Raw genomic sequence first — 23,238 nt, forward strand, 5'->3', positions numbered from 1 at the left:
TACTCTAGAGTCTCTTCCTTATTCTATTCTATACCATATGTTCACACCCACAACCACTACTTCTAAACTTTTTCTCACATTTCTTTTCATTAGGATTATTTTCATTCTTTATACTCAGGTGACCAAGGTAAAAATTGAAATTTGTAAGTGTAATCAAAGATGAAAAGATTGAAAAATGCTCTATTCGAATGGCATCCAGCCTAAGGGAGACCGAGACAACCCATACCATTCATCCTTTCTTGAACTCTGTCTTTTTGTATAAAATGACCTCTAAATCTCCTGGCTTGAGAAGTAATAATATGTGTGAACAAACCAGGGTAGCCAACATTTCTGAAACAGAGGCCTTTGATTAGGGGCGGGGATTAGGGCAGCTTGAAACAAACCCTACTGTTTGGCATACTGGGGTCTGCAGATAAACTGTGGTACATCCTCATTTCTCCATTGGAACAGATGTATCAACAATCCTTCTCTCGTGTTGTTTTTGGCTTACACTTCAAGGTTTCCTCAAACCCAACATCTGAAGCAACTTCCAAAGAATGGAGAAACTGTGGGAGTAGCAATTTGAAAGAGCCTACCAGGCAAACAGAATCCAGTCTGTAGGTCTGGTCATTGTTTCTGATGCATATAAAAGGTTGCCTATTTTTCATCTCTGTACCATGTTCCAAAGAGGTAATAATAACGAAGTGTTATGCTGTAAAGGAACAGCTCTGCATCAAATGCATGTCCTTCTTTGATCCAGCTGAACCAGATGATAGTTATTTTGCTGTCAAGAGAGCAATGACAAAAGGCCAACCAATCTGTAACATTTTAGCTGGGTGTGTGTCAATTGAGGACAGATGTGTGTGCCTGTTCTAACTGGAGGCTAAGAAAGCTCAGTTTCATTTGTACAGAATCCAGATGTAGCAATTGGTACTCAAAAGTCAGTTTACAGGAATGAAGCTTCTGAGGTGTGAGAAAAATTAAAGTATATCCATGTTTTACCTTTTGTCTGTGGAATAATACCATGAAGGGAGCTGAGTGGATGAATAGAAGTGTTACTTCTTGTTCATTCTCATTGGCTTTGAATAAAAGCTAGTTTTTGCTACCTGGGAAAAAGTGCTTTCTCTCTGTCTTTCTCTCTCTCTGCCTCTCTCTCTCTCTCTGTCTCTCTCTCTCTCTCTGTCTCTGTCTGTCTCTGTCTGTCTCTCTCCCTCTCCCTCTTTCTCTCTCTCTGTATCTATCATCTATCTATCTATCTATAATCTATCTAATCTTTTTTTTTTAAAAGAAACATTTTTCTATGGTGCAATCAGATAGTTTGAGTTGTGGTTTACTTCAAAGTGAAATTAAAAATTGCAAACAAGATTGGACATCACTTAGCTTGAAAATGTCAATTTAATATATTTTATTCTTGCTTTTAATTTTACTTGACAGCAAGTACTTAGGAATTTTGCCCGCCTATAGCAATGGCTTTCCAAACACTGCCAAGTGCCTTATTTTCTTCTATGATTCCTCCACAATTGTTGGTACCTTTGATCTCAGACCAGGAATGAGAATTATCATGAAGACAACACCCCATGTTATCAGCTGCAGCAAGGACCCTGTTTGCCTTTTAATGGCCAGATTCAGGCTTTGCCAGAGAAACAATGGTTGGGCACCCCCAGAATTTTGAGGGGATCCCATTTCTGAGACAGATAGGCCTGGTTTTCTGGTGCCAGTAAGTCTACCTCTGGCTTTCTGGACTCCTTGCTCAGTGTCTGGAACATTCTCATTTAAGAAGGATGAGACTAAAACTCATTCGACTTCACCACCAAGAATAGGGCATTTAATCATTTTGCTTTATGGAAAATAAATGAACTTTAGCGAACTATAAAACAATCTATTTCTAAATTTTCTACAAGGTTCTTCAGTTTGGGATGAAGACCAAGTTCCCAGGGTTGGTCTCATTGAGTCTAGCCCTTCTGGATCTCTCAAAGCAAATTTTTTCACATGACTCTGGAAATAAAGTCGAAACTCCTTAAAAGGATTTATGGGACCATTCATATTTTGGCATCTGCTTAGTTCTCCAGCTTTTTAGCCACACTGTACTCACTCTCCTCTGAATCTCTGTGGCCTTTATCCACTGACTTTTTTCTTGCCACCTGAGTAATGCGTGGCCATCCACTGCACAAAGGTTAAAAGCCAATGATAATCTGGTTTTACATCTTGTCTCTGCCACTTATTATCTATATTGTTTGGGCAGGTTACCTCCCTTTTTATGCCTCTGTTTCTTTACTATAAGCTAGAGACAAATTATGGTACCCACCTCAGGGAATTGTTAAAGTCTTCGCTGACTAATTTATGTGATATATGTAGAGCATGTAGAACAGTGTGTGGCTCAAGGGTGAACAAATTTTATTACAATTCAGTTTTAGCTTAGCTGTTACATTCCTTGGGGCCCTCTTAGCCCTGATTTGGTGGCTCCCATGTGACTTAATTGTACCCTGTGCTTGGTCTATCTTTGTCATATCATCTTGCCATACCACACGATATTGTCAAATGGGAAGAAAGTCTATGATGAGATGATCTAGAACAGTTTTGTTTGTAGGTAATTAATACTGTTACTGCGGAGTAATTAACTTCGTCTCTTTTTGCTCTTGTATTGAATATTCAAGTCTCTTCAAGAATGCCCCTTGAGTTCCCAAACCACTAACCCTCCAAGGTACCACATGAGCTTAGTTTTTAAAGAAGGACAAGATGACAGCCACTTCTATGAAACATCCTGTTCTTTTTTCTAGGCAGACAGAACTTCTTTTCACATGCTAATTCACTACCAGCGAGTCCCGAAAGCCAAAGAAATGAATCTTTGGCACGTGACCCCCCTTCCCCCCTTTTTTTAAACCAAGTTTCTCTATACCAAGAGTAGGGTGCCTTGTGGAGTTCATTATGATGGAATTTTACCTCTGTCACAGATCTGTTTTTCGCTCTGCCTCACACTTGGTGAGCAACATTCAGATGTATGTAACACATTCACAGGCACATACGTCTCATCACATATGTTTTACCACTGCTTTTCATACTATTGGCCATATCCTAGAAATGCCATAGGAGACACACACCATCTCGCCTTGTTGGGAGCTATGATCATTGGGCACTGGTAAATGATTGTTTTTTCAGGCCATGAACTTACCGGGAGTCAAGAGTATGAGAAGTTTGACTCTGCCTAAACACACAAGAGAAACCCAGAAGGAAGATGGAGCAGTCAGCAATCCTCTGAATGCTTTCACATACTGGAGAGTGAAGTTTCGTGGAGACCAAACATCTGGGAAAACTGACCAAATAGTTCATTTGCCGGCCAGATGGTTCTATGTATTACTCCAATTTCTTTAATCTCATTATGTCTCCTTGACATCAAAACAGCTGATCCATTTAGTAACCACTCTTCTCCTCCTCCCACTCAATTTTTCATTTGGTCTTACTCTGTACTCCCAAGCTCCTGTCTGTTGTTCCACTTAATTGCTCACTCTTTAAGTTGCATTCCTCACGTAAGTGAATATGAAGCATTAAATGAGCATATAGCATAGCATGGCAGAAAATTGGCATGTTTAATCCCATTAACCATAATTTCAGGGATTTTTGATTTTGGAGATAAAGATGGAGTTGTTAAAAGCTTTTGAGCCATTTTTAAGTGTCTTTAAGTTAATACTCAATATAGGTTTTTTTTTCCTTCCACCGAAAGCCAGGCATATCACTAAAACTCTTCCCACTCACCACAACTGTGTTAGGCATTTGTAAACCACTCATACACTTATCAAACATTTTTTCAGTCCTATTATATGCCAAGCTCTGGGCTAAGTGTAGGAGGCACATTATTAATAAATGCCTTGGTGTGGACTCTGAAGAATCATATAAACAGATAACTACCATGTACTATTTTTATAGATGGAATTGTGTGCTCCCATAATTCGTTTATTGAAGTTCTAATCTCCAATACCTCAGGATGCAACTGTATTTGGAGACAGGGCCTTTAAAATGGCAATTAAGTTAAAATGAGGTCATTAGAGCAGGATTTAATCCAATCTGACGGGTGTCCTTGTAAGGAGAGGGCTTTTGGACACACAAAGAGACACCAGGGGCATGTGCACACAGAAAGGTCATCACGTGAAAAAGTCACAATGTTAAGTTTTTTTACACTTAAAAATGTATACTTTAATAAGTATAAAGTATACAAAAAATGGGTAAGCTTGTGGAGAAGTTGACTAAGAGTTTCGTGTCCTTCTAAATTTTCTATATTTAATCTTTTACAGAATATCTATTAAAGTTGTTTAATGTATAATTTCTCATCTATCATTTTGGAAGTTCTTTATTGTAAAGACAATTCTTTTGTCTGATGACAAACAGCAACCACATCAGCCGTGGTGATTCTGTACCTCCACGTTGTTGCTCAGAAGTGGCACAGTTAATAGACTGAACATAAGGGTTAAAAGCTTGGGCTTTTATTTGGTGTGTTCTCTTTCTTTGAGCTTCCTCCATTGAGATTCACAATCTCTTTTGAATTCTTCAGTCTATCTCCCATGCAGCTTTGGAAGGCTCAGCTTCCCTAGAAAGACCCAGGGTAAAGAAGTAAATAATAACCATTAGTCTGATTTTGGTCCTTGGTCTTACTCACAGTGTAAGCAGAATCTGTCCCAGCCCAAGAGGACTCTATATTGTTGTCTTAACTTTTTATATCTCTATGTAAACTGATTGTCATTGGGTGGCAAATGGTTGAGGATCTTAGGTATTGGCTTAATATCATCTCTACATTACCAGAAAGTATGATGCAGGTTCCAAGAACGAGAGAGACCATTTCTAGTTGAAGATGATTCTGCTACTGACTTGAAGGTGGGAGAACCAACAAAGATGGAAGTAACCTGATGCAGCTAAGATGTATCATGGCCAGGATGAGGGCCGAGGTGGTAGAAATGGGAGGGAGGAGCGTTTCCCAAAACCGCTGTGAAGACCTTCCAAATTCCCAGGCTATTCCTCTGAGAATAGTTTGAAACAAAATCTTGGCAGAGGGTGGTGATTGGGAAACTACAATTATTCTGACCAGTTACGTGTCCTACTGCTGCTCCAGCTTGGCAGTGAGCTTTCTGACTCAATGGAGTGGTGATTACATGCTGAAAACTTGGCCTCAGCTTGTCCCCTCCAAGGGCCCCTGGAATGCTGCATTTAATCAGCAGACTGGTCATCAAGGGTCACTTGACATTTTGAAAATGTGTTTTAGATACCTGGGAAAGTCTGTTGATGCATTCTTTCAGTGTCCCTACGGAGTTGGAATAAGCCATGGCCAATGGGACACGTCAGGCACAGCCTCCACACATGGAACCACTTTATTTGGGAGCCCAGGCCAGAGCACAATGAGTGGCCTCTAGCCTGCTGTCTGATTCGGAGGTGGAGGAAACTGGAAACATAAGGGCATTACCTTGTACGGATTACAAGCTTGAAAATCAGGCATGCTGAGAGCCTGAAAACCAATAGAATAAGAACAAAGTGGCTCAGTGTACAAGGGCAGCCTCCTAGCACAACAAAATCATGTGGCAGCTAAAGATTTTTCCTTTGTCTCATTGTTCCTTGAATTCTGGGAAAAAAAGCAAGCAAATGTCCCACTGGGTCAAAGTGCATTATTATCATTAGGAAACATTCTTAGGGTGGCTAGAACATAAAGCTTCTTCATGGGCTTCGGGAAAATAATACCCCTCCCCCTAACACACACACACACACACACACACACACACACACACACACACACACACACACACACATCCATCCATCCATCCATCCATCCATCCATCCATCCAACCATCTATGGGCACCTTCTTACTCTGTGAAATCATGTAAAAATGGACATAAGTCTTAAAAAGTCTCAACAGCAGAGGAAGGTCAAAGGCCTTCTTTATCAATTTTCCTTGCTAATAGTGAGAGGGGGGTTTGTGTGTTGGTTGAATGAATGTAAAACCATTGGCTTTTTCTTTTTTTTTAAAGGCATCTGGTTTTGTTTTGTTTCGTTTTTTCCATTTCACACGTCTTCCTACTAGGAGCCATCTTCCTTGTTCCCTATCAATGCCAATGCTACCTCTTTATCCCCCACCCACCCAAAGTAACAAAAACAAAGGAAATACATGTATACATATTGTCTATGGCTGCTTTTGTGCAAGAATAGAGTTAAGAAGTAGCAAGAGAAAACACATGGCCTATAAAGCCTAAAATATTTATTATCTTTCTCTTTACAGAAAAAGTTGGGTGACCACCTGTGTAGATCACACTTCTTATGTTGAGATCAGATTAATTATATTGTGTCATATGTATATATGACACATGAGATTGTGTATATTTGAGTCTAATATTACCTATTAGATTTCTCATTTGCCCCCTTGGTTTCCTCCTTTTGGAGACCTTCCCTTCCCGCTAGTCTTCCCATCCAGGGTCTTTGTGGATTTGGCAGGATCAGAAGACTGTCATGGCAAAAAACAAGATGTGGGCTTGCTCCTTACAGCTTTGCTAGATGCTCCATACCCTGTTCTGTAATCCTGAGGGAATATTTGGCCTTGGTGATTGATATCATCGTCTAACTCTGCTCAACCACTAGGGTGATTATGAGGCATTTCAAGGAAATTTTGTCAGAAGTCCTTGGTCAAAGTCAAAATTATGGCTGGGTATTCTGGCTCCATACAGGAATTTCTAAAACAAATAGTATAGTAACCAGAAGTCTATTTCTACTAAGGACTGTGCAGTAGCTCATGGCTGGTCACTCTATGCTCGCAGAACACTAGACAGAGGAAATGAGAAAAAATAATGTGGTTTAATTCAGGGTCATGTGTTGGAACTGTTTACCAAAGTAGGCTTTGAAGTGTCCTTTCTAAGGGTTGACGAGTCACTCAGGTGTCTTGACTGTATATGTTAAACCAGCATTTCTCCAACTGTTCAGTGGGATATTATAATGTAGTGGGGGGAAAAGGTTTGTGATTAAATATTTTGGAAAATGTTGACTTGAACAAATTAAATCTATTTACTTACTACTGCTCTTCTAAGACCCTTTAAGTGTTAGCTTTCACAGTAAATATTTAATAGGAAGACATATTATACAGTGTTTCCCAAACTTGTTTGATCTTGGAACCCAGATGACTCAAAGTACCTTAACTGAACTGACGTTCTACAGAATATTCTTTGGCAAACACTGAGTCAGATAATCATCTGCCTGGCTGCCAGGCTGTAGACTGGATTTTTCTAGATTTCTTTGCACAATGTGATTCTAAGTAAAAATCCTTCATTCATAGGCCATGTTTAGGCCTCCACGAGGTTATTACCTATCACAGGTAGTAGATGAGATATAAAGAATCTGTTTAGGTAGGTGAGAAAACTGTCATGCAAAGGAGATATTATTTGACTGGAAGTTTTAAGAGGTAGAGGTATGATATTTCTGCCATTAATTAGCTGTGCTATTTTAAGGAAGTTACATAAGTCATCTGAGTCCTAGGATCCTGACTTATAAAATGTGAATAACAATATAGTATTACCTATCTCAAGAGCTGTTGTGATAATTGAATGATATGTGACATGACATATGTGACATATGCATATATGTGTGGGTGTGTCTATGAACTTTAATACCGTTATAGCTGTAAGGAAGCAATTTTAGATTTTCAATAAAGTTAAGAAAAAGGATGTGAAAATTTTATTTAGGCTGGTTTTCCTGTAACATTGTTTTTTTTATAAAATAATTTTATAAAAGAGTCCATCAAGATATTACATAGAAAATACACACTAAGGTAATATATATATACACTTCATAAAAATAGAATACATCTTGGCAATTGCTTCCAGAGTCTGTTACCACCATGTACAGTGTATTGACGTTAAACATTTATGCTAATTTGAACATATGAGGTTTTTTAAGAAAAACAAAGAAAAATGTCCCACTGATATTTTAAAAAATGGTTTCCAATTGAAAGGAAAGTTAAAAAGATTATGGAATGTAAACGTTAAGGAGCTAACTGAATGGAAGATTATATCAAATGTTAGGGCAAAGATCTATGCCATTAACAACTATCCGAGGAGAAAGTAATATATATATATATTTATTATTATTATAAGTGGTTCAACTCATTTTACAAAGTCACTGAAAATAATATTCTCATTCTGGATAGTTAATCAAGATGAGTGCCATCTGGGATCAAACTAACTTTCTAGAAGCTGTACTATATTTCTAAAACAAGTGATGTTTCTTTTTTCCTTAAAGTAAAAATAGGTGTGTAAGTCCTATTAAAAAGTATCGACATTTTTTTTTTTTTTTAAAAAGCAGCTTCATAGGTTACTTAATAAGCTTTGATCAAAACACAGAGCAAACAGTTTCATTATTTTAAAAATGGTCGAATGCTCAAAAGTCTGCTTGGCTTTGAATTATTATTATAGTTATTTTTGTTCATTGTAGGAAAATGATCTTAGCTACGATGCTCTCATAAAACATCGCTGATGTGTCCCATTGTAGGTATTCAGAATAATCTTTGGAAAGTAACTGCTCCAGTGTAATAAATAAAGAAAATAATAAGGGACTTTTCTAGACCTTAACAAAAGATGTGAGCATGGTGGGATCATGAAAATACCTCAGCGGTACCAAGGAAGGCACGTGAAACAGAGCATAGCACCATTTTCAAGTTGCCAAGATCGCAACTGTTCAGGAGGGGGTGATCTGGAAGGGCACGTGATTCCCGTGATTAATGCGCCTTGAGTATGTGGCTTGGGCTTGGGAGGCCGTCTCAGTATGGATAGGCAGACACAGCTATATAAACTATGAATGTGGTCTGATATTCGATGGTCCCATTGGCACTGTAGGATAAAGCTCGAACCCTCATACGGTAGGTCTCCGGTTCTCGTAGGGGTCGTGTTGTGTACACCACGCCTTTCAGGTTTTCGTCCCGTAAGGCAAAAGGAACAGTCTGTTCCTCATCCACCATGAGAAAAGTTGTCCTGGGATGCATCACTCCATCCTGCGTGTATGCAACCAGCCGGATTAAATCTTGATTGGCAGCTATTCCAAATGGGAGGGAGACGAGTTTGTATTCCAAAGCATATGGGCTCAAGGCACATTCCAAATCATTGGGTGGACAGTTCTTGAGGCAGAACCTGAGGACAACAAACACATGCAGTGTATATAGTTATCTGGCTTGGAAGCCGGAAAGACATGATGCAGGTGATCACGACCCATGACAACTTTCAGGCATTAAAGGCAGGGGTCGGTCTGACTCAAGAGCAACAGGCTCACTCCATGTCCTGTGTCACTAACTCAAACCAGATGCAGATGGTTAAGAGAGTATGCTGGTGTAGAGTCAAATTTCTCTCTCTCTCGGCTCCATTAAAGTCGGAAGCTTTTGAACCACGGAAGCAAGCATGAGTAGCACAAGAGTCAGTTTTGTTAATAGAAGCATCCGTACTTATACTGCAAACAAGGATTTCTTAAAGAGAGGAATATAGGCTATTTAAAAATTTTAACATCTATGCTAATACTGTTTGAAAGCTGAAATAAAAATATTGATATTTGGTTTAGTTTTTGAAAATAATAAAAGGTCAATTAGAATTCCTGGAAGAACACTCTTCCTTTTGTATTTGTCTTCCACATTTTTTAAATGAAAAATATTGTATTTTCTTTTTCCTGAGCCCACATTGGCTGTTTTTGAGTCATCATGACTTGTAAACTGTCTGCCAGAAATCACGGGTAATAAAGAGAAAAAAATGCCCAAAGGACCATTTTCTGAAGATATGAATTCTTCGGTCAGAGTATTTTTAGAAGTTTCATAAATTTATATTCTTCATTTCCATCTCCTCCGTATGGCCCTCAGACCTGTGATGACGAGCTTTCTGGTGGGCCCTGGGCAGCCCGCACTTGCCCAGCTTACAGCAACTTAGTAGTCACGGCTGCGGGCAAAACAAAGTGTGAGCGCCAACTCACATTTGCTTTCAGAGTCACCCTCTTACCAGCAGACCCTGTTCGTGAGGACCATCACCTGTCAAGGACCCCGTTATCTTGGTATCTGAACAGAGTACAGCTTTTCTGTAAGGGGAGGGAGAAAATAGGAGAGTAGTCTATTCAGATCCCATAAAAGACAGGGGCTCGGACAGCAGGAAATGTAGGAAGAGGCAGACAACTGACTCATCCTTGCTCATCACCATTCTCTCCTGAAGTCATCGTGAGTCATCACAGAAATGGCCAAAGTACTTCTTGGAGATCTCTCAGTGCCGAGAGACTTTGAAACTCTGAGGCAGCCCAAATGGAAACTGAAAAGAAAATTTCAAAGAAAGGCAGGCACTTTCGTCCTGTAAAACGCTCACTGCTGAGGCCAATTCTAGGTGCTGCATGGTGGGATCACACGCTGGGGAGACTGACTGCCCCAAGACGCTGGCAGCCAGAAGTGACAGTTTAGGCTGCCATGGGGGCTGCAGGATGAGCTCATTTCTTGCTCATTCATTGAAGAAGGAACACACTGTTATCCCATATCCCCTGCGGTTAGGGATTTCCTGTGAGTTAAACATGACTACAAACAGAGTGTGCTGGTCAAAGAGAAAGAAGAAGAGAGATTTGCAAAAGCATGTCTGGGAAGGGAAGGCAAGACATACCCCGAGACAGGATCCCGTTGGTAGTTGGGTGGACAAGGCGTATCGATGCATTGGTAGCTTCCTCTCATGTTGAAGCACATGCGGTTTGGCCCACAGTGCACATTCTGCTCCAGACACTCGTCAACATCTAGCGACAGCACAAGGAACATGTGGCATCAGCAGTGCAGGTCAGAACTGGCCATCAGAGCAGGCGTTGTGGACATGTGGCTGGGGTGCTGAGGGTCAGTCTTCTCCTCCCTATAAATGACTCAGTAGCTGTACCTAAGCTCCCTCAACCCCTTACCACGTTCCTGATACCTGGTGTGCTATTTCCCAGAATCTTTTGAGGATTTTTTTTTTTTTAAAACATATGTGAAAAGAAACAGAAACATAAATACTATAAAAGCAGAAGGAAAGCTATTAAAAACTCTCTGGTGTTTTTTTATATTTGGAAAATAGAGTCTATTTGAGTTTTGTAAAGCAAATAATATTTTAAATTCACTGAAAACAAGCAAAAAATTTAAAGCACATTTGTGAACCTTTCTGTAAAGTGAAAAATCTCTGTAAAATGTGAATGATCCTTCTCTCTTACTGTGTTTTATAAGTTCAAATTATTGAGTAGGAGGCAGAGTAGTGGAAATTAAAGGAGTTGGGTCATAAATTCAGAGGAGATTGTATAGGACAGTCAGAGCTTGTTGAGGGAGACAGAATACAGAAGAAACCAGGATCCAATGAATAACCCGAGTCACGATCCAAGTTTGATAAAATTTTAACTGCAGAAGCCATCCTCGGTTGTTATGGTGATGGGATGCTCTCCCTAAGGTAATAGCTCTCCCCAGGGTAATAGAGAAACATGCAAATGAAATGCTGTTTATTTAGTCATTTTCTACAAAAAAATTTATTGAATAAAGACACACGTAGGTCATTAAAATTAAGAAGTATCAAGATGGAGCTAAAGGAAAAATTTTTTGAGCTTTCTGAAAGTGTGTTTTTGAGCCAAGATTCTTAACTTGGGGTCCATATTTGAGCATCAGGGGATCTATAAATAAAAATGTTTTTGTGCATGAATATGTGTGTGTGTGTATGTATGTGTGTGTGTGTGAGAGAGAGGGAGACCACATTCATATAACTTTTGTTACAGTATATTGTTACAATTGTTCTATTTTATTATTAGTTATTATTGTTAGTCTCTTATTGTGCCTAATTTATAAATTAAACTTTTTCATATGTATGTATGTATAGAAAACACATAGTATATATAGGGTTAGGTAGTATTATTGGTTTCAGGCATCCACTAGGTGTGCTGGAAGGTATCCCCATGGATAAGAGGGATGACTACTATCTCTTGGAATTTCTTCTCTTCTTTCTCGCTCTCTCTCTTTTTTTTTTTTTTAGCATAGTGCTATTTCATGTTATCCAAGTGTCCACAAAAGAACTTTACAACTTTAACTCAGGTCTACTATAAATATCATTACCCAGATACCAAATCACTTACTACTGTAAAATGACAGAACAGTTACACGTTATTGGTTCCACTGGTCTTGGCACCACTTCCGTGACAGAAGTTGATTTGACCTTTAGGACCTACCTCTCTCCAGAGAACTGATTTGGGTCCAAATAACTGTAATTGTTCCCTCCTGTACATCAGGATCTATGTTTACTCAAACACTAAAGAAGAAGATTATTACAAGTGCCTCTATGAAGCCAGTTGACTTAAACTTTCTCTAAAGTGAGTAGTCTTCAAAATTTTTGTTTGCCTGCTTGAAAAAAAGATTTGAAAACCTTATATGTAACTCATACTTTTTAAAAATGATCTGTAAAGTTTATCGTCATGTTTAAGTAGTTGCAAGGGATGTGAATTCTGGCATTGCTGTTTGATGTACACATGCTTTAAATATATTTTCATCAAAATTTTGGTGAAAAGTGTAAGTAGGTGCTCCTGTGACAACCAGTTTGCTTCTGGAATTTAATTTAAAATAGAGAGCTAAGACCATTGGTTTGTAGCCATGATGAAATAAGGCCCGTCGCCATCAGTATGTTCTCACCCTGTGTATGTGCCTTGAAGCATTCGACACCCAGGTATCATAAAGACACTAGGGATTAGTGGAAACTTTTTTTTTTTGGTAAAGCAGAAGAAGGTTATGGGAGGGGAGAGGGGAGAGGGGAAAGGAGAAGTCCAGGCCACAGGCCATAGGCCACAGGTGGATTGACTTTAGCAAGGAGAATTTATGAAAAATGAGGATCTGGATGGAAAATGATTCCCTGAAATACATGCCTGCTTTCATACTGCTAGAAAGCTTTCATGCACCAACAGGAGAATACAAATACCACAGTATCAAATTATTGATCTAGAGCAGCGGTCCCTAACCTTTTTGGCATCAGGGACCAGTGCTCCTATGAGAATCTAATGCCTGATGATCTGGGGTGGGGCTGAGGCAGTGATGCTAGCGCTGGGGAGCAGCTGCAAATACAGATAGCATTGGGGAGCGGCTGCAAATACAGATGAAGCTTTGCTCCCTTGCCCGCCACTTACTTCCTACTGTGCAGCCTGGTTCCTAACGGGCCATGGACTGGTACTGGTCTGTGGCCCAGGAGTTGAGGACTCCTGCTCTAGAATATGGCTAACTTTGGGACCTTAAAATTCCTTAAAATTTTTGTTGTACTTTATGGACCCTCTTTCCTGAAAATCCATCAGTCTCAATATCACTGCTAGCCTATGCTTTGGGTTTATTCTAAAAGTATTCTGGAAGGATTGTCATATCCTCTGACTCTCTCTCTTCCTCTCTCTCTCTCTCTCTCTCTCTCTCTCTCTCACTCTCGCTCTCGCTCTCGCTCTCGCTCTCGCTCTTGCTCTGTCTCTCACATGCGCACACACACACATACTCGATCTTCAATCTCATAACCAAGATGGCTGCTAAGTGACTAATGAGCAGGTAGCATATATAGCATGAATATACTGGACAAATGGATGATTCACGGCCTAAGTGGGAAGTGGCACGACACAAAATTTCATTAGCCTATTCAGTGCTCAATTTAAAACTTATGAATTGTTTACTTCTGGAATTTTCCACTTAATATTTTCAGACTGGATAACTGAAAACGTGGAAAGCGAAACCGTAGATGAGAGGGGGGCAACTGTGTTTTAGTCATGGACAATGAATGTTAAATTTCATTTCTGAATTATTTACCATTTGCATTTCTGACTTAAAAATGAGCATTTTGGATTGGTTCCAAATATATCCTATTTTCTAAGAAAATGACATAAAATGTATTTACTTTAAACTTAATAGTCTGCACGAAGTAAAAAGCACCGGGCTAGAATAATATGGAGTAAATCACTTGACTTTTTAGTTACTTGGATGTGCTGACAATGTGCTTCCTATTACTAGTTTCACATTAAGGCTAGTTTTCCTATAGGAATGGAACATAGTGTGAAACAAGTTTTTATCTAAGTTCAGTCTTGCCTATTATCTCTGTGATCCACGTTTTAATTGTGATTTTATCTGTCAGAAGTGATTCATCTCTTTGACAAAATGAGATGGCCTCGAAATGAAGTGGAAAGCCCTCTGGAGAAATGTGAAAGAAATTTGATTAGCCTTACCTTCTTTTCTCTCATTAAAAGAACATTCCCTTCCCAACCATCCTCCAAATTTCATTTCGGGGCAACTTTTACAGTGAACTCATGCTTAAACATGGAGGCCAGTGCACTGCAAGGGCCCATAAAAATGGTGACATGGAGACCAGAATCCGGACACATGTCTGTATACGCATAACAGCTACTTATCATATATTTTCATAGGCTGAATTTGAATCGATAAAGAAACATCAGAATCTAATATACAAAGTGTTTGTCCTTAGCTCCATAATAATGATTACTTTCCATAGAAAGCTCTCTTAAGTATTTGAGATTCTGGGTAGGTGGCCTTCCTTTGTCTTCCAACTCCTACTCTCTCATCAGGATGGGCATTCGCTCCACTCCCTCTGCTCATTGTTTTTACTCACTGGCCTTAAAAAAAAGAAGTCAGAAATGATGGAGAAATTGAGCTGTCTTCTGTTAACTGACAATGTGGTGATGTCTGGTTTATATGTTCTATTATAAGAAGATTATTATGATAGAAATTAAAGTATAGTCATTTTATAATATAAACATGATTGCTAGAAGAAAAAAATATCAAGATGAACTGACAAACTTTTATGTTAATAGCTTTAGAACATATGAATGCATTTAACCAAGCACTTCTGGATACATTAAAAATACGTTAGGATAAACATACTTGAAACATTTATCTTATAGAAAGTATAGAATCATTTTGATTCTTGATAAATATTATGGATTACTTTTTAAAAACTTGGATAGAACACTCCTTTCAAATGCAGTGCTGATATAATTAGAATTAGATTAGTAGTGCTTAAAATTTACATAAGGATTTTTTAGTTTCTCCTGGGCAAATTATGATTGGGTGTGTTTGTTGTTTTTCATTTTTGGCAGTCTGGTGACTTCCACTTTTGACAGTCTCTGTCCTTGCTCAATGTCAAATTCACTTTTATTTCCCTTTTCTTACTGATATTTCTATCGATAACGTAAAAAGCTTCAAAAAATGTGTATGTGAATGAAAAGTAGTCTTTTGTTCCTCATAAATCTCTCAAACACTTTCTAAAGCTATAAAAAGACTTCAAATTATTCTTTAGAGTAAAGACTTCTTTAAAGGGCATAATTGTTTTCTCTCATGTCTTTTTAAAAATCACAAAAATATGCAATCCATTTAAATTGCAACCATTTCAAATGACACCTGCTTCTAATTCATTCACATTATTTTCCACTCTCTGAAGCCCAAATGAAAGTTGAAAAATGTTGTAAACTGAATAAGTGACAAGGGCAATTTAAAAACAAACAAAAAATTTAGAAAAGAAGAAAATGAGAATATGACATAATAGAACCCTTAAAAATCTAGCTAAGGGGTTTTGCAATCCAGTTGGTTATTCAAAATGCTTCAGTATCTGTCTTGCATCCTTTTATGGTGTCTGGTGTGCCTGTAGGGAGTGTCATGTTAGTGTTGGACACTGCCACCTCTTCAGAAAGATTCTTGGGTTGATGAGCTGAAGAAAGTTATAAAACAGGCTACTGCCATAGAATAATAATCCCAGTGTTCACAGCATCATAGGAGAGAAAAAGACTATTCTAGACATGAGATCTGCGATCAAGTCCTAGCCTTGCTTTTGACTTTTCTCAGACACTGAGCCTCACATAATCACTCTGAGAATCAGTTTTATTATCTATAGAATGGATATAAATTATTACCCTTGACAAATCTGTGCTGCTGATTAAAATGAGATAATATCTGTTTTGGAAAAAAACATAAGACTATACGATAAATGTGTTATGCCGGTTCTTCAAATCTCAGTAAAATGTTCTGAATAGAGTTAATTCTTCATAAACGTTTGGAGACTGATGGCTGAGAGCAAAGGTTATTACTGTTTACTGTCCTTCTCTAGCCCACACGACCCAGGGGGGCCCTCGGGGAGTGGAAAGGCTCATGGTAACTTGGATGAAGCCGTTTTCCACCCTGGTCTTGTCTCTAGAACACATCTTTCCCAAGTTGCATCCTACCAAGTCTTTTGTGAATCTTATGGAGAAGGAAAATTCTGATAAAGCACTCTTTTGGAGATTTTACTTGCTGTACTTTAGAAAAGGATATAGCTTGTACACGACAGAAGTTAAGAAAATTCAGAGGCTTATTAACATCTACATAATACTACTAGATTTTGTCCACAAAATTGAAAAGGTATCTAAGAAGATTTTCAAGATTTATACGAGTTTCTATTTCTTTTTAATCTAAGTATACACTGCGATAATTTAAAGTGCAATGCTCCTTTCATGTTTTTGCATAAAAAGTAAACTATTGAGATTGATATTTTTTTCTATCATCACTGTAGATTGTCTAAAACTCTGTGATAGCACCTATAACCTTGTATGTTAATTGTGTTATTCACGTGTCTATCTCCACTAGAATCTAAGATCTCAAAGGGAAGAGACTGCATAGTATTCATTTGTTTAAACGTTTTGCATCCTGCAATGCTAAAACGTGATTGTTCCACATTATTCATAGACTCAAATAATGAATGGATTAGTTAATCAATTTGATCTCTAAGCTAAAACATAAAATAATGCCTAACACTGAAGTAAATTTACTGAGCACTCCTCCCATTTCTCCTTCCATCTTAGCCGAATCGTGAAAAAATATTTAAAAACATTAAGTTTTAAAAATACATAAAATGAACTGGTTTAGCTATTCTTAGTCCCAGTAAGACCATACCAAAAATATCTCTCAACTATTTTCCTTTGCTTAATGGCTTTCTCATTGCTTCTCTTACTGCAAAAGCAATGCTTTAAGATAAATTGGACTAATAGGAATGAGAAAGGAGAGGAAGTAACTAGGAGAATAATTATTCAAAAAGGAAAGCATTTAATTTCTCACACTCTCCTATGTTGATTTTAAGTCAAGTTGCTGCAATAAACACCCCAAAATGGTCTTACCTTGACATGTCTTTCCATTGAGCATGAGTTGATAGCCAGGTGGGCAGATACACTGGTAGCTTCCAAAGGTATTTTTACACTCATGTTGGCAGGTGTCTCTGTTTTCACATTCATCAATATCTGTGCAGAAAGAAAGCAGAGTTATAACCATGCAAACAAAGGCAGAAATTGACAGAACCAACTGTAAACAAACTGTTGATATACTACAGAAAAACTTCTTGGTGATTTAACACTCATATGTTTAAATATGCTCAGAGCTGTTTTATATCAGGGTCTGTTTTTAATGGAGTCCAATATTAACTACGGTAATTTACAATATGTGAACATCTCTTCCGTGTATAAACATTTATAAGCTGAAACCCCAAAATGGCCTATTTTTGTATTAGGTAAGACTAAAATGACAGACAAAACAGATTTGTTCAAGATCCTAATCCACCAAGGTACTAAACTGTTGACAGAATAGTAGAATTTACCAAAAAGATGACGTTTTTATTGAGATTAACTGGAAAAAGGAATGTTAGTTTTTAACTTTAGCTACTTCTCTCTCTCTCTCACCCTGCACCAGCCCCTAACACCCATGCAGTTTCCCATACACAGATATTAGCAAGTGAAGTGTTTGTATTTTTGTGATAGGGATATTCATTGAACTCACATAACTGTAAAGTATTAACGACAACTACATATATAGTTGCTGTGTTACCTTGGGCAGGCCACTTCTCAAGATCTCAGCTGATTCTACTGCTGAAAGAAGTCACTGATACAACCTTCCTACTTTACAGGTTTTTGGAAGGTTCATATACAGTAATATATGTGGAAGCATGTTCTAAACTATAAAGAGGTATCTATTTGCTATTATGAAACAAAGCCGAGAAAAGAGCAATGAAAAGGAGACAGAATAGATGATAATTAAAAATTAACTGGTATTTGCTTTCAGGATAAGAGATGTGATGCGGGAGGCCTCAGATTTCTTATCCCAACTGTGTTTTGCTTTGACTGATATTAAAATTTGCTCATTCTCCGAGCACACACCAACCAGAGGAAGAATGGAGAGGAGAATAGGACAGGAATGGGAGTCGGAGGGCTCTGGTGGAAGCAAAGAGAAGACAAAGTGAAAACTGGGAGATGTCTCAGAGCAAAAGAATCTGTTCATTTTGCATATTTTGCACATGCTCAGAAAATATTGCAATGATTCAAATTCTGCTAACGATATTTATTCATCAAATATTTCCTCAATGTTTTTGCTCTTTTTAGTTAATGAAAGCATTCATTCCAAAACTTAGGTGAGTTATTTTCACTTTCTCCCTTTGTAATCTCCTTTAACCTAGAATAACAACAGAAATGTAAAGGATGTTGAACTTCGAGTAGTCAACATTGCACTTCCCAAAATATGAATTCTAAAGTGGCCCAAAGTGTAATTCCTCCATGCAGAAACACTGCAGTCTTCATTTTTCCTGTGAAGCTTTGAAATCAAATCCTTAAAAAGCTAAATTTTAGCTCGTCTAACAAGATTCCATAGTGTTAATTTGAATCTTTTGTAAGTTATCTCAGATGGCTAATTAAAGGCATTTGGTGTTTATTGCAAGTTTGCTCGTTATATAATTCCAAAGCTGTCTACAATCTTGGTGTAAATTTCTTTCAGTGCCAACACTATGAATACTCACCATATTTTAAGAAATATTTCTAAATGTCCAAGCCTATTAATTGCCTCCAAAGAAAACTTAACTATCTAGTAATGGACTAGTTACGGAAGTTTAATTTAGATTCTCTAAGATTGGTCCTCACTCTGAAACAGTAGCTGCCTCAAACAGTGGAGGTTTGGGGAAGAGAACTCCTGTAAACATAAAATTGGTGTAATATCAACACGAAGACACAGAAAACACTGATAAGATGCTACCATGACGAAATTACAGGGTATAGGTAGTGATAAAAGAAATAGAAAATTAGGTTATTAATCAGAAACACTTTCTTAAAATGACTTGGGCCTTCAGATGATTGAGAAGAAGTCAGCAAGATGATGTATGGTGTGTGTGGGGGTGTAGTTTAATTCATTTATCATAGCATAAACGATGATTTGGGGGCAGGAGAATAAAGGAAGAGAAGAAAAGAGCTTGTCTAAAATGAAGGCGAAGAGTGAGATGATAATAGGGTGTGAGAATCCTTCGGTGTGACTATTTGAAAGAAACTTTGAAAGACAAAATGTCAGATACTAATTTTGTCAATGAAAAATAAAAAATTTTAACTACCAAAGAGTCAGGTCAAAATTGTGTGCACGAAACATTAACAACAGTCAGAATGGCTTAGAGCAGGTTTAGAGTGGTATTTGACATACTAGCAAGGACAGGAATTCACAGGTTTAGCAATTAAGTAGTGTTTGACCATATGACAGCAGTCCCCAACGTTTCTGGCACCAGGGACCAGTGCTTCTATGAGACTCTAATGCCCGATGATCTGAGGTGGAGCTGAGGCGGTGATGCTAGCTCTGGGGAGCAGCTACAAATACAGATGAAGCTCCACTCCCTTGCCTGCTGCTCACCTCCTGCTGTGTGGCCCGGTTCCTAACAAGCCACTGACCAGTAACAGTCTATGATCCGGGGCTTGGGGATCCCTGCCCTATGGGACAAAATGTAGAGTTGTTAATGTATGCATTAATGTTTGAAGTTTAAGAAGTAGAAGAAACTAGTACTGTCCACAGTTCTAGGAAGCTGACACAGGAAGAAGACTTTACATCCATCATTTTAAGCTTCAGGTACATCAGGACATTTAGAAGGAAAAGTCTTGGTAAAATATAAACTTAATGAAAAAAGGTTAAAATTTAAGTACCCAGAGGGTTTGAGGGTCCAGTTGAGCAGAGGTGATATAAGAAGCTGGTCTACTCCAAAAGTGACTAAGAAAGCATGTCTGAGAAGATAATTATACAGGAACAGGCTTGGAATAGGTAAAAAAAAAAAAAAAAAAAAAAGAAGTGACAAAAATTGAACTCAGCAGAAGAAATTTTAAAAATGTTTAAAAGAAATATTTAATAGAAAGCATACTGAGGAGAGAATAAACAAAGTGTAGAACATAAGAAAAATGCAAGAAAATGAGATCGGCATAGGGGTCTCTTAAATTTAAACGGAATTTCTTTCTTCCCTCTCTTTCTGCCTCTCTCTTCCCACTCATCCTTGCTTTCTTTTTTCATCTAACAAACAGTGGGGCTAATTCCTGTTTGCTAATTTCTCTTGGTGCATAGCTCGATGACATGCAAACTGTGAATACTCACAGCAAACTGAATTAAACGAATGACAGATGGTAATGCTGGCAACTTAACAGAAAACAAGGTCTCACTTCTTAAGTTGGAAATTACACTCCACTTTTGCAAATAAATTTCATGAAAGACTTGTGAGTTTAGATAAAGATACTGAAAAGCACATATTTTAGAGTGACGGAAGCAACTTAATTTTGTCCTGTCTCAAATGATCTTTTCAGTGACATACCTATATACAAAATAGTCGAACTAAAACATTTTATGGGGAGTATGAGACAACAGTCAGCACAGTGTTGGTTGTCACGGAGAAAAGCAGTCGACTGAATAGCTGAAAGCTTCACTTTTAACCCATTGCTTTGGCATCAATTGGATGTAGCCATAATTATCGTATATTATGTGACGATATACACCTCTTTTAAAAAAAAAAAAAAATTCCAGATGCCACTGAAATTTATTTCTATATATCATTAAATTTAGTAACACTTTCAGGGTGACCAAAAACACAATATAAAATGATAATAAATTATTAGAATGCACACATGTAAATACATCATTTATTCGAATAAAATTTGTAATAGTTTCAGGTGTTAGAGTAAATTTCTTGAAACTCAGTCATCCCAGGTTCGAGAACGAATGTAGCTCACTGCACCCAAACTGTTACAGGTGCTGTACAAATGCTCAGACTGGTCCATAAGTGAGCCCACAGAAAGGAAATGTAATATGGCTGACATTTACCTACACACGTGTCATGGCTTGCCTCAGAGCCTTCAGGGCAAGTTTTCCTAATAGTCCTTCTAGTCCTGGAGAGAGATGCTCTGCTGTTTCTATACTCTGAGTAGGAGCTGTAGAGATGTGAGTACTGTCTGTAATGCTGTTGAGGTTGATAGTTGTTTCTCACGGGGGAGAACCATGCAAGGTTATAGCTATTGTACTGAGTGCCATAATTTGGCAGCCTCTCCAATCCAGCGCAAGATTTCCCGTCCCCTAATAAATGTTGTCTTGGTGGACAGATACACTTGAAGCTGCCGGGGGTGTTGAAGCACTGATATGCACAAGGCTTGGGCATTTGTTCACACTCATTAATGTCTGCTCGTGTGCCATGATACATAAAAAAGAGAAAAAAAAACACACATACACATATACACACAAAACACAGGAATAAAGAATCAGTCTGTGAAACAAACTGAAGACATTACGTTATCTTTTAAAGCCAGGAATATGGTAATTTCTTAACTGTTGTGAACTTTTGAGAAAGCATTAATCGTTCAGTTCTGAACGTATAGGAAGATTCTATGATTCTCCCTAAAGATTGCTTCACATGTACAGTAGAAAACAAAAAGGATCATATGGGAAAATGTGATCTTGAATTCAGAAAAACTGTAGTTCAGAGCTAATACAGATCTTAATTCTGTTGGTGGAGGTGCTAGGAACACAATCACATCACTAGTTTGTATTTAATTATAATATTGACCACTAGCGCCTCTCATCTTTTATACATTTATAAGTTTCAGATGCAGGAATACTGGTATGACTACAAACATTTTTATTTTCTTTTGTCTCTTTTGAATCAATAATTATTAATTAATCAAACCAATTCTATTTTTTATAAAAATTAAAAAAGAAATAAAAACAAAGTAATTTCTTACTAAGGTATAAACTCATAAAGTCTATAAAATTAAAAGAAGTTATTTTTCTTTCTATTTCTAGGTTAACACAGAGTATATACTTGCAACTTTTCCTGTAAATAGGAAAAGGGTATGAAAATCAGAGATCAAAACCAAATTCTTTAATTCATTATCATAGTGGCATGAAAGAAACATAAATAAGTAAAATAAAAGAAGTAAATTTTGCTATAAAAATTATTTTAATAGGCAAAAGTTAAAATGAACATTTTAAATCTCTTTAAGGCAATGGCCCTACCTTCTTCATTGATTTACTGCCCAGTCCAGTCCCTGACATTCAACTTCTCGTTAAATTAGTAAACCAATAAACACGTTTCAGTCTGCTAGGTCACTGTTATGACTGATGGAGATGTTAAATAAAACACTAAAATGATATGCATTTCTGTTATTAAAAAGTATTTATTTATAAAAGAGTATTACTTTGAACATTTGCTATGTGCAAAGTACTATGCTAGGTACTGCATAAAGACCGAACTAAGTCTTTGCGGGAGAATTTGCTATAAATAATTGTTAAGTAGATAATCAAGGTAATCGATTTTAAAAGCATAGCACACAAATCAGAAGCCAGTATTCAAAAATCTACACAATTTTTTGCTGCACTTAAAAATTCTGAAGAGGAATAGAGGTCAGTTTCTTAATTTAATAAAAAGTATATGGTTACCTTCTTACAGATATTTTCTATTATCTGTTATCTGCCTTACTTTAAATTCAGTTATAACTAAGGTGGAAACAAATAGGCAATTGGTAGACTTAAATGAAATATTCTTAGCTTAAGGAATGGCATGTAGTAAGTATTAAATATATGGTAAATAATGTAATAATTATTGATTTGCTTAAATTGTGTGTTCACCTTTTAATTCCTCATACCTAAACCTCCATATTGCATACAACTATACTTCATATTCAAATTAAATGTACCCATGCGAACATTTATGTCATGTGCATACAGCGATTATCAATGAGATAATATTCACAATTAAGCTGTCATGGCAATTATGTCAGAACCTCACTGTGATATGCATAGTATATAGTAAGCACTCCACAGAGATTACCACTTGAAATGGTAGTATAAATTGAACTCAGTATGAAGTACAGTTGACCCTTGAACAGCGTGGGGGTTAGGGATGCCAAACCCCCATGCAGTAAGAAAATCTGTGTATAACTTTTGACTCCCTTGATAGTCAGTC

General features: G+C 37.5%; 1 protein-coding gene across 3 annotated transcripts in view; it reads right to left on the reverse strand.

Moving 5' to 3' along the window:
• Positions 1 to 7,657: 7,657 nt before the first annotated feature.
• HMCN1 (hemicentin 1) overlaps positions 7,658 to 23,238 on the reverse strand; it is a 460,798-nt gene continuing 445,217 nt past the window's right edge. For 2 of the 3 annotated variants that reach the window (XM_039881237.1, XM_039881235.1), the window contains exons 104-107: positions 21,105 to 21,455; positions 17,126 to 17,245; positions 10,612 to 10,738; positions 8,249 to 9,123 (exon numbers count right to left, since the gene is read on the reverse strand). In XM_039881237.1, coding sequence (XP_039737171.1) covers positions 8,757 to 9,123; positions 10,612 to 10,738; positions 17,126 to 17,245; positions 21,105 to 21,455 — 965 coding nt within the window. In that variant the 3' untranslated portion in view covers positions 8,249 to 8,756. Of the gene's footprint in view, positions 9,124 to 10,611; positions 10,739 to 17,125; positions 17,246 to 21,104; positions 21,456 to 23,238 lie in introns of all 3 variants that reach the window. The other variant, XM_039881236.1, reaches the window with a different exon arrangement.

This window comes from Pteropus medius, unplaced genomic scaffold (genome assembly GCF_902729225.1).
Source record: "Pteropus medius unplaced genomic scaffold, Ma_sr-lr_union100, whole genome shotgun sequence".
Lineage (NCBI taxonomy): Eukaryota > Metazoa > Chordata > Mammalia > Chiroptera > Pteropodidae > Pteropus > Pteropus medius.